This window comes from Manis javanica, chromosome 3 (genome assembly GCF_040802235.1).
Source record: "Manis javanica isolate MJ-LG chromosome 3, MJ_LKY, whole genome shotgun sequence".
In the NCBI taxonomy this organism is placed as follows: domain Eukaryota; kingdom Metazoa; phylum Chordata; class Mammalia; order Pholidota; family Manidae; genus Manis; species Manis javanica.
This window is the reverse complement of record NC_133158.1, coordinates 133,111,640-133,123,820: the sequence shown is the minus strand read 5'-3', so window position 1 is coordinate 133,123,820 and position 12,181 is coordinate 133,111,640. Positions and strand designations below refer to the sequence as shown.

General features: G+C 36.6%; 1 protein-coding gene across 3 annotated transcripts in view; it reads left to right on the top strand.

The window, feature by feature from the left end:
• The window catches only part of FNDC3B (fibronectin type III domain containing 3B), a 331,538-nt gene extending 319,951 nt beyond the window's left edge, over positions 1-11,587 (top strand). For 2 of the 3 annotated variants that reach the window (XM_073232084.1, XM_073232083.1), the window contains exons 25-26: positions 541-668; positions 8,064-11,587. In XM_073232084.1, coding sequence (XP_073088185.1) covers positions 541-668; positions 8,064-8,375 — 440 coding nt within the window. In that variant the 3' untranslated portion in view covers positions 8,376-11,587. The remainder of the gene's footprint in view (positions 1-540; positions 669-8,063) is intronic. The other variant, XM_073232085.1, reaches the window with a different exon arrangement.
• The last annotated feature ends 594 nt before the right edge of the window (positions 11,588-12,181 follow it).

The following is a 12,181-nucleotide window of genomic DNA, read 5'->3' as shown; positions in this document are numbered from 1 at the left end:
GGCTTTCAGTGATGCCCTTTCTCTAGGACTTACCTGCTCCTCAGACCTCCCTTAGATTCTCACACTGACGTGACTTTCCTTCCCCTGGAACTCCCTAACATTTGTCTGTAATCTCTCATTTTAGTCTGTCTTACACTGTGTTTCTTTTTGTGCTTATCTTATGCCTTGCTCTTCCCTTCCCTCAACCAGATCTTCATTTCCGTGAAAGCAGGGGTTTTTTGTACCTATTTCTACATTCCGCAGAGTACCTAGCTCATCTTCTATGATGCTCAGTACCCATCAAAACAATAACAAAAATGTGATCCAGGCCAAGCTTTTATTAATAGGATACTGAGCAGATGATTTCTCTCTCAGCCATGGCTCGCTAGTCATGGAGTGTCTTTTCCATGCAGAGGGCTGCCTGCTGGTTTTATAGGAGGCTGAGCTGATACACTCCCCTCACAAGGCAGACACAGGCACTCTCTCTAATATTATTAAAATAATTGGCTGTTAAAGTGATACTTTCAATTTTGAGCTTAGAAATTTGGATTTATGTTTTAGCACCTCGAGTAACACAGTTGGAAGGAAATTCATGTGAAATTTTATGGGAGACGGTACCACCAATGAAAGGCGACCCTGTCAACTACATTCTACAGGTACTGGTTGGAAGAGAATCAGAGTATAAACAGGTAAGAACCCGTGTGCAGCTTAGCAGAGTCAGGCTGCTTGCCTCTGCCTATTGCTGGGAATGATTTGGTGATGAGTGAGCTGCATTTTTCTTAAAATCACAACTATAGAAGCTGCCTAATGTACTCGTTACCTAGCTCTTTAGGGTATGTAAGCCCTAGTTTACATTTTATTTTGTATGTGATGGTACTCATCTTAAATTTTAAGTTCTCAAGTGTAATTTTGTCTTTGAAAGAGTTTTAAATTCTCTTTTGAAATTGGGTGGTGATGTTTGCAACTACCAAAGTCTGTATGTGATTGAAAACTAAAGGGCCCAATGGTTTTACTATTGAGGGGAAGTAGTCTTGACCTAACTACTATCTGCCTTTTTAATAGAATTTACAGTGAAGGATAAAGTGTATGACCTGCTAGCTCCTGAGGCCTGGAATTCAGAAGCTCTAGGTCACTGCTTGTCAGCCTTGAATGTACATGGGAATCACCTGGGAATTTGTTAAAATTCAGATTCTGATTCAGCAGATCTGGGGTGAGGGTTCAAGCTCCCACCGATGCTGATGTTGCTGATCCGTGGACCATAATTTGAGTAGCAAGGCTGTCACATGATGAACCCATGCAAGAGAGAATATATTTGGAATATAGCCCAGTAAAGAATTTGGTCATATCATTTTTCATACCCCTTTTTGATCCTTAATTCTTCCTGAGCTCCACACTATCAGTCCCTGGCTATTAAAGATCGAAGTACTCTGTACATTTCTGTAATGTTCTCAGAAATTTAATAATTCTTTATGTGAAGTCAGGATGTAATACTGTTACTCCATAAGTGACCCTGAGGTGCATTCCTACCGCCACTGTTAAGAGAGGCATTAATTTATATCAAACTCAGAAAGTTGAAGCTAAATGCCAGCTGTCTTCTGAAACATTAGCATAGTTGTGAAGACTTCTTTATTTAGCTCTTGAGGCTCCAGACACACTAAACAAGTAGAAAATAATTTGATTCAGAGTTTTTGTTAAATTGCTGGTTGATGTTCCTTACATAACAATAAAGAATACTTGCAAATAAAAATGTAAAATGAATCCAAAAAATTCTGGTACATTTCGCTGTACTTTGGTAATTTGAAGTATCAGATAGAAGAGTGAATTTTGCAAAAACTACTGTAACTATGACATCCACTGCTATTAACATCGGTGGATGATATCATCAATGTTTCCATTCTTCTTAAATAAGAGCAAAAACTACCATTTCCTTTCATTTTCCAATCTCATTCTATATAGTATATTCCACCTCAGAATACATAATTTTACAGGTGTAACTGTTTCAGCTTACCAGAAACATCTTATTGGTTTCAGAGTCTCAGCTCACAGAGAGAGCAAAGGATTTTCCCCACTAAATTTAATCATCTTTAACAACAGAAGTATTGTCCTATTTCATAGCAATGTAAAAATGCTTAAAAGATGAAATGTTATGAAATTTCACAACATACCATTTGACACTTAACCATAATTCATTTCCTAACAGTACATTCATTTCACATGCATTATTGTATTTTTAAAACATTTTAGTCCACATACCATGCTTTTCCGCTAGTTCTTGGAAAAAACATTGTTTCTCAGAGCACAGTGATTGCTGTTTTACATTGAAAGAGCAGCATTATTTGGTCAGTACCTATAGATCGGACATTGTCAAACTATAGGTAAATCCATTTAGTACTTAAGATTTTATGAGCAGATTGGCTGGTTTGAGTCTACTATTTGTTTAATATATATTTAGACCCACAGACATATAAATACTAATATGATACACAAACACATATATGCCTCAGAAATATATTTCTTATTGTAATGTTATAAATGATTTTCTTATTGAAAATAGATGAAAACACAGTACTATAGGGCAGGCTCAGTAGATGGAGATTAGCATTTTTCCCTTAACCATGTGTTTCCTACATTTACCAAGAAATGATTAAGGTAGGTAGTGGTACATGAAAAGCCACAGTTGAGTCAGGGACAATTTGTCCTGAGGTTTATTTTGTTTTGTTTCATTTTGCTTCTTCCTATTCACTAAACATTAATTTAAACATGATGTTTTGAGTACTTCATTCACTTGTTCTGGACACAAGATAGGGAATGAAACCTATTTATATTATGTGTGCAGAGTAATTGTTAAAATAATTATAGTCCACAGATAACAAAGCCAAAGAAAAGGAGAGGTAATCATCACTGAGCATATACCATGGCGGAGCTGTGGGTTCTTAGGAGCATTGTGTATTCCTCAGTTTCGGCACCAATCAGACAGGACCCACTAATGCCTGGGCTTGCCGTACTCGCTTTTATTTTCTCAGGACGGACACGTAGGGAGGCACTCAGTAAATGTTTCTTGCATCATGAAAGAGGCAGTTTCAAAGGAACAGGGTTATATACTTGCGGTGGTGATAAGATTTAGCATCAGCATGGGGTGGATTTAGAAGTGATGTTTATAACTTAGGTAAAAAAAAATCATCCATAATACGAGCGTGACCTTCTGCTTCCCAAGCTTTTTTTTACAGGCAACATATGGCAAGAGCCAAGGCTTTTTCTTATGGTTTTGCTTCATTCATTGACTTTAGCTTTGCCTTTGTTCTAGCTCATTAGCTTTCTTTTGTTTGGCTATTGCAATGTAAGATGAGCAGCTCATTTTAATTATGAAACAATCTCTTAAAGTAGTAAGTCCTCACCTAAAATTTTACTCTTAGAATGTATACATATATTGATTTGGTTTTTCTGCCATTTAATACACATTCCAAGCACAAGCTTTTTTTAAGAATATTAAAACTTCTTTTCAAACTGTATTAATTATAAAGAATTTTTGCAAAGAATGAAGTGTGTGTATATGCAGGTAACTGATATTTTTTTGCACAAGATATAACTTAGACAGCTTAATGCATACATAAGGTAAGTCAGGATGATTCATACTCATATTCCTGTTGAGACAGCAAGAATTTTTACAAAAAAAATACATTTAAACATTGAAGATAAAGGTGATAAACTAAGAAATTGCTACCTATTAGAAGTCAAAAGTTATGACAAAGTAATATTCTTGGTACCCAGATTTGTTGCCTTCAGAAAACTTTTGAAGTGTCTGTAGATTTATGGACCTTTACATTTAATTTGATGGTTTCTGTGTAAATATACTTTCATTTTGTGTCATTAGAATATAGTATTGATGTGTATTGATTCTTCATGATCGCACATAAGGAAATACTGTGAAGAACGAACTTCCCTTAACAAAACTATTTTAAAGCCTTGGAGCATACTTTTTTTTTCTTAACAGCTTTCAATTCAATTTTCTAATACAGAAATTAAACAGTGAGGCTATGATTGTCTCATTGCACAATTTTTTTATTTTTGCATGAATAAAAGGTCAAATCCAAAGCACAGTAGGAGTAATACAGAGATATTTAAAAGCCATCATTTATTTTTTAGGTTTACAGGTCCTTTTAAGTATTTGTTAAAAGCCATGACCCCCTTACACCAGAAAAATGCTCAAGCATACATCCATTCAAAATTTCATGTGAAACAAATTCATATTCAATTTCATGGAGTCTGCATATAGGAGCCTGGGTTTGCTGAGAAACTGCTAGGTGCTTCCTACTGGGAGGGATGCCTGCATATATGATAACAGCATGGCCAGTGCTCTCAGGGTTTAATGACCCACTGGGGTGAAAACAGCGTGCCCCCAAGAAGTAGCTCAGGAACACGTCCCCTTGCCTGTCTTCAGGTCAGGAACAGTGATGCCTTCCTAGTGTTGCACCCACTACAGAGGTTAGTGGATTCCCTCTTGAGCTTGGGGGATGGGGAGGCAAGGGGTCTAGTTTGCCTCCCATAGTCATGTGATATTGGAGGAGTTGATTCACCTCCCAGAGCCTCAGCTGTCTTGTTAGAAAAGTAGGGATTCTAACCTTCTAATTCAGGGCTACTGTGAGTATCAGATTGGCTCAGTCGTGAGAAGACGGTGCCATCAATCATGTCTCCCTTTCCAGTTCTTGGGAGAGGGATGACATTAGTAAAGAGATACAGGCATTAGTCCAGATACAAACCTCCCATAATCCTACCCAAAATGCTATGCTTAGAAGATAACACCGGATGTTATTCTGAATTAAGGGTCACAGATTCTTCATTTTGGCTGAGCATTACTTTAAATCCTTCCATTTGGAATAAACATGTCAAAATTACTTTAAAACGTATTTAACATCAAATCAAGAACAGAAATAGTCATTGTAAAATAATACTGCTTATATACTTTCTGTGATATTATGATTGCTTACTTCAATAAAAAAATTTTTAAGTGGAGCTGTACCTTTTAAATTGGGTTGAGGCAAGGAGAAAAGCCCATAATGGTTCCCCTGTCACAGCGAATGAAAACAAAAGGGTGCGAGGCCCAGTCTGCTGCCCTGGCGCGGAGAGCTGCCCAGGCCCAGGAAGAGTCATTTCAGTGGAGGCACAGCTGGGTGGCGGGTCTGATGACCCTGTGATTTTGTGATCCCATGGCTATGATTATTTACACAAAAACACATCAGTTATCTCAAGCTTCAGGAGCCAAAATCCTCAGAATATGGAGTAATAGGATTGTTTTAATGTTTCCTCAGCTAAGAATTAATCCAAAAGGCTTAGTCATTATTGTTAACTATTTCTAAAATATATTAAAACTCCTTATTTCCTGTCCATACACTGTAAACAACTTAATCGTTGTAAAAAATGGAATCATTAACAATGATGGCTGTGCCTGTAATAACTGCAGCGTTTGTGAAAATAAAACCTAAATTAAGACAGTAAAAACCATTCACAATTAAAAGATCTCTTTAAAGAAAAAAAAAGTACACCATTGTCTTTCTGAGACCACCCACATGTTAGGAAATAATTCATAGACAGCTCCATCGTGGTATATAGTCTGATCTCTTGCATAGCTGGTGGTGTGTGGGTTGAGCGATCACCGTGACAACCGGCTCATCTTTAAATATCCCTTTAATGCTAACGCGTCATTGGTACCGTGAGCTGTGAGAAAGGAGTGAGCTCAGTACTACCAGGGGTTTTCTTACAGCTCTTTCATTCGCTTCTGTCTGTAACTCTGGTTTCCAAGGCTCATTGCACAATCATGAAAGAAACAAGGTGGCTCACCAGGAGGAACATACTTAAAATCTTATAAAACGAGTAGCAAAAGCAATGATGAATCTGGAATATGAGGAGCAAACAGTTGGTTTTCTGGGGCTCAGTCACTAAACAAAAGTATAATAAATAAGGCAGTTAAAGTCTGCCTGTAAAGTTTAAAAGTGAGGGGAGAAAAATCTTAAGAAAAAGGCTAAATATCAGGTGAACTTTAGAAGTCTGGTCCCTTTTCTAAGCTTCTTGCTGTCTTTAATTTGCCCAACACTAAATATGTAGCCAGCACTCTTGTGTTCACTGGTGGAAGGTCCTCTTTCCTAGTAGTTTACCCACCGGACTTTGAAAAACACTGAACGTGTGTAGATTCCCACTAACTCTGGCAAGTGTTTCAGATAAAATTGAGATTGTTGGAAATACCCTATTTTCTAGAGTATTTGCACTGATGGGCAAAATTGACAGCTTTACTAAGTAGCCTGTCGATAGGTTGAAAATGCCTGTATCTATCACTTTTAATTGCTGTTGTAAAAATATATTTGGAATTGTTTTTAAGTTCTAAATAGTATAATAATAGTTAGCTTTTACTGTTCAGTTACTATATAGTAGGCATGTTTTATGCACTATAAAAATGCTAACTCAGAGCCACTCAGATAGAAAGGGTTCAGTTAATTTTATTCTCTAAATTCCTTATCAGCCAACTATCTTACTGATTTGGTTGAGTTTCAGCTAGTTTTTTTCCTGTCTTATTCACTGACTCTAATATAAGCCATGAATTTTTATGTACTTTTAATGATTACCATTTTCTCTTAAGTTTTCTGAGGATCCGTATCACTTGACAGAAGCATCTTGCGAGACCACCTTCTCCTATCCTCCCTCAAAGAGTCAACCGTTAGCTTTAGTCAACTCAGAGGGTAATAATCTCTAAGTAAGCTGGTAGTTTTCAAGTCCCTGTATAGTAAATCTTAAGGTGATTATATCAGGGTTAACAGGGGCAAGAACACATCCCAGATCCTTAAGGAAAAAAACAGCTTGGTCATATAGAGAAGAAACACTTTCAGACAAACAGACCATTAAATTATTTAAATGTTAATATGTGATGAATTGGACTGCATCACAAAAAATTCTCAATTTGGCAAGCCAAAAAACTGGAAGAAAAATGTTCACCACCCTTAGTGACAAAGAACACCTCTCCAGATTATATAAAGAATCTCCAAGAAGTTAATAAAAGCAAACAAAAATAGGCAAGAAGATTTTAACATACTCTTCACAAAAGAAGGTTTATGAATGACCAGTAAGCATATGAGGGTGGAAAACATCATAAATGCAAATAAGTAGCATCCCCACCCACTAGAATGGCTAAACGTAAATAACTGACAATAAATGTCGGTGAGGATGTAGAGCAACGGAAACTCTGATACAAGAGTGCAAAGTGATACGGTCACTTGGGAAAACTGTTTCTCATGAAGTTAAATATAGACTTTCCCTGTGACCCAACACTTCTACTCCTAGAAAATTAAAACTTAAGACCTCAAAGATTTATACAAAATTCTCATAGCAGTCTTATTATGTAAAGCTCCAAACTGGAAACAATGCCAGTGTCCATCAGAAGAGAATGCACAAATTGAGATATAGACATATGTTCCACAATAAAAGGAACAACTACTGAATCAGTAACACAGATGAATCTTATAGGTACAAGAGAGTACATACTTTTTGATTCCATTAATATGAATTTCTAGAATAAGGCAAACTAATTACAAAATTAGAATAATGTATACCTCTTAGAGGTGAAGGGTGGGTATCTTGATGGGATAGTGTTATACGGTGTGTCCAGTTGGCAATCATGCAACTGAAACTTTGCATTTTATTGTTTGTACAATTGTTTCAATTTAAAAAAACGTTAATTTGTTCTGCAGGCTTAGATCATAGAGCCCTTTGTAAGAGTTACTATCTTCTGATTTATAGCCTACAGTAACTGGAGACATCTTTATTATGTCAGCTGTAATTATAGTCAGTGCCATCTTGCCTGTCAACATCAGTCACTGAATTTTGTATTATGTTTTATGCAGAATGGGTTGGAATACTACTTTTTTTTTTAGATGAAATACAGATTGGGAGAAATACCTTTCTATATAATTTGTGGTGGTGGTATAGAATTAATTTAAACCAAGCCAGGTCCATGAGACCCCTGATGTTATGTGATCATTACTTCAGAGATCATAGTGTTGTTATAAATTAATTGACTGAGTCTTTTCCTTGTCTTGAAGGTGTACAAGGGAGAAGAAGCAACATTCCAAATCTCAGGCCTCCAGACCAACACAGACTACAGGTTCCGTGTGTGTGTGTGTCGTCGCTGTTTAGACACCTCTCAGGAGCTAAGCGGAGCTTTCAGCCCCTCTGCAGCTTTTGTATTACAACGGAGTGAGGTCATGCTTCCAGGGGACATGGGGAGCTTAGAGGATCCCAAAATGAAGAGCATGATGCCTACTGATGAACAGTTTGCAGCCCTCATTGTGGTTGGCTTTGCAACTTTGTCCATCTTATTTGCCTTTATATTACAGTACTTCTTAATGAAGTAGACCCAACGAAACTAGAGGTATGGAATTTAATTAATGCTACACATTTTACTACACACATTTATTCAGATACTCCCCTTTTTAAGTCCTTTTACTCTTTGATTTATATACTTCTCTTGTTTTACAGATTTAGCTAGAAAGAAATATCAGTGTTTTGGTGCACCTTTTTGAAATGCAAAACTAGGAAGAAAGTAAACTGGATTTTTTTTTTTTACAGAAGAAAAGCAAACCAGAAACCAAAAGCTAGCTTTCTTGTATTTTCTTTTAAATTTTCAGATTTGCCTTTATTCTGTTGTCATTGATGTCTTTTGCAAGCTTTTGATTTTTTTTTCCATGTTACAGTTTAGTAATTTATATTCACCAGTCACTTCTTACGTCTTGATCATGTGTATCTGTGAACACGAACCACAGTGTGTGTAGATTCAGGACTAGGGTTTCCGCATTGTCAGAGTGTTACCACCCAGCCACCACAACATACAGAAGATGTGTTCACCCAGATAAGGCTGCCCTAAACAACCATTTTGTCACTCAGTTGCTTAACTGTGTTTAGGTCATTTAAATCAAAATGTGTACTTTAATCTGAAATGTTTTAATAATCTGTGTTTCGTATGATTTTAACACTATGAGCTGCCTGTCTAAGAAATCAAATAACCAAAATGCACCTATAAATTATGGAACATTGTAGATTTTTACCCCATCGATTCATCGCAGTACCTTTAAGAGGGCATTGTGCAATAGTTAGTTGTTCCTTGTTCAGCTATTTTAAAAGCTGCTTTAACTTGTTTGTTTGTCTTTGTATATAACTACTTCTAATCTAATCACTAGAGTTATTATATTCGGTTATGTTTGACCAGAATTATATGACGAGAACTGGTGACAGTTTAGTGCCTCTGCCCATTGTCCATGATTTACACTAATTGTGAGCAGTCTTCTTACACGTCAGCTCATTATTTTTGAAAGGTTTGCCTTTAGGCTGTTCTTTGAGGTATCAATGAAGTGATTGAATTTCAGTATCTTAATTCAGTGCACATAATACTATCTAACAGCAGGTAAATTGGTAAAACCCAAAAGAGACTTATCTAAATTTGTAGTTCCTGTTTTTTGTGGGGTTGACCTGGCCATGTGTGGAGAGGGAATGGTATTTGGTGGTAAGCACAGGGTGTTTGGGGGTCAAAGAGCCTAGATTCTCTCTCTGGATCTGTCACTAACTTGCTGCGTGACCTGAACACGTCACTTTACCTCTCTGTGCCTCAGTGTTCCCATGCATTAAAAATAAAATAAAATAAAATGAAATAAAACGGGGATTCTAATGTTTGTAAGTCTTTTGAGATCCTTGATCAACAGGTGCTATTGGAGTGCAAAGTGTTACTCTTGCATGTTCATTTTGAGTCATGAGATAATCAATTTTAACCCAAAGTCATTGGATTATTTATATGGTGTCCACAATGTTCGCGTACCTCAGGGACATTTAAGAGTTGGAGGTGCAAATATATTCCAAAAGGGTGCAACAGACACAATGTATCCCCCTGCTTCTGTTTTTGTATATTTTTGCTACTTGGTTTTTCTTGATCATAGCTATTTTATGCTTGGTCTGTGTTGTCTTAAGATGCAGTATCCTGTACTAGCTTATAATATTCCCATACCAAAGTCATGGGGAAACCAACATTATTTTGTTTTTGGTTTATTTATACTATATTCTGCATACAGTACTTTAAATGCCAATTACAGTGCAATCTTTATTTATTGTAAAATTTTTAAAGTGTACTTATGTACTAATTTTCCCTTGTAGCATGTTATTTTTTTGTGTTTTATACTTTTGTAATTTTAGGAAAGTCTTGTTCCTTGGCAACATCTGTAGTATTATCAATCTTCTGGCATTTTCTTGTGTTTTTAAAGATAAGAGCATCTAGTGCATCAAATGCCAAAAAAAAAGAATCCATTATCAGTGATTGAAACGTTTACATGTATCCAAAAAACCATAATCATCTCTTGAAAGAAAGTGCTAAGATCAGTGAATTATTCTCTGTGCCTATATTGATTGATGTAGTATTAGAGAGTTCTGTATTTTGTTACTGACTATAAGAATTAGTTTAATTAGCCTTGCAAACTGATGGCATCAAGGTAAATATATTTTTGCCAAAGTTCTGACCTTCCAAAACTCATCCCTCTATTTAAAATAACGTGTGTTATGAACCACTGTAAAACGTGGCATCTGCGTTTTCCAGTACAATTTCATGGAGGTGTTTTGGGGAGAGGGCATTTTTCACTGAATGAAGAATCAACTGAGTAACAAAATAAGAACCCTGTTTGCTGGGGAAAACGTGTCCCTTTTTGGAAACACTTCAGAACTGCTGCTATAAAGAAATTCTTTGAATTGATTGCAGTTTTTTTTACATGAAATAGTACTTTTGGCTAAAATTGCTATGAATATTTTATCTTTTTGAGATTTTCATCCTTTTTAAGCACCAGAAAGCTGAAGTGTGTGAAACCCTAGCTAATGGCACTTTATTTTATTGCTCTCCATTATTTGATGTTCATTATAATCTCTCCAGTCAAAAAATTATTACTCTATCTGGCACTGTTTCCTGTCAGAAATATGTGTATGCGATATTGACATATAACTATATGTATTGCCATTACACATGAACAATAAAATAAAGTGTTATATTAACTTTCTCTCTTTGGCCTTTTGCAATATGTAGGAATAAGTGAGTGGCTTTCTGATGCTCTGTATGTCAAACTCATCCTTGGCACAAGAAATTCCAGTCATGTGAAGCAAACTGCCCTTTGTCCTCAAAGAAAACTTTTTTAAAAGATTTTTTTCATATTACCTGCCTTGTTTTTATTAACTTGAAATGATGGCATTTTCTAACTGTTTTGTTGGCTACAGTAATTCAGTATTCCTGTCACAATTGAAAAGTGCCCTAATTGAATGTGTTTGAATGTTATCCTTGCACAATTCTTTAAAATTGAAAGACAAAATGTTTTACCTCACTGTTGGACATACATTCCAAGCTTTTCAACTTTAGGAGAAAAAAATAATCATGTTTTCCTGTATTGTAAATTTTAGACTATTTCATATACATTGTATTAAAACTGCCATATCAATTTTAATGTATAGTTTTTGCAAATACTATGCTATATGTAATACCTAACTGTATCTGTAGTGTATATGTAATATATTTATGCCCAATAAATGTTTTAATCCTTTCTGACTTACGTAGGGTTTTCTGCCGTGAACAGGATCGCTTTTGTTGTTGTCACTTTTTAAACACTTAAACCACATTCCAGAAGTTGCGAATTCAAATGCCTTTACAGGCCAGGCAGGTGGCATAGTGCCATCAAAAGGGACAGCTGCCACCTTGCTTATGCTGGTTGACATCCTGCGGATTGCTGGCCACTGTCACATATGCTGATGTTTCAAAAGAAGCTAAAAATCCACATTTCCCTAAGTGGGCCACCTCGCATGACTGCGGATCACCCGGGCTCATGGGCTGCCGGTGTAATTCTGTGTCAGAGTCTGTGGGGCCAACATGCCTCTTCGCCTAAAATTCCATCTGTGCCAAGCCTCAGGAGCTCAGGCCACCTCTGTCCACCTCGTGCCCAGGATGGCGAACGCACAGGGTTGTGACCTCCTCCTCATTCCTCCCAGTCGCATTCCACAACAACAGCAAAAAGCACAGTGTTCCTTCTGTGGCCATGATTTCCTTATGTTTACATTGTGTTGCTGGGAATCTTTACAATCTTTTTTTTTTTCCTCCTGGGGGGAAAAAAATGTATGGAGAGCCTGATTGTAACTCCACACTTTC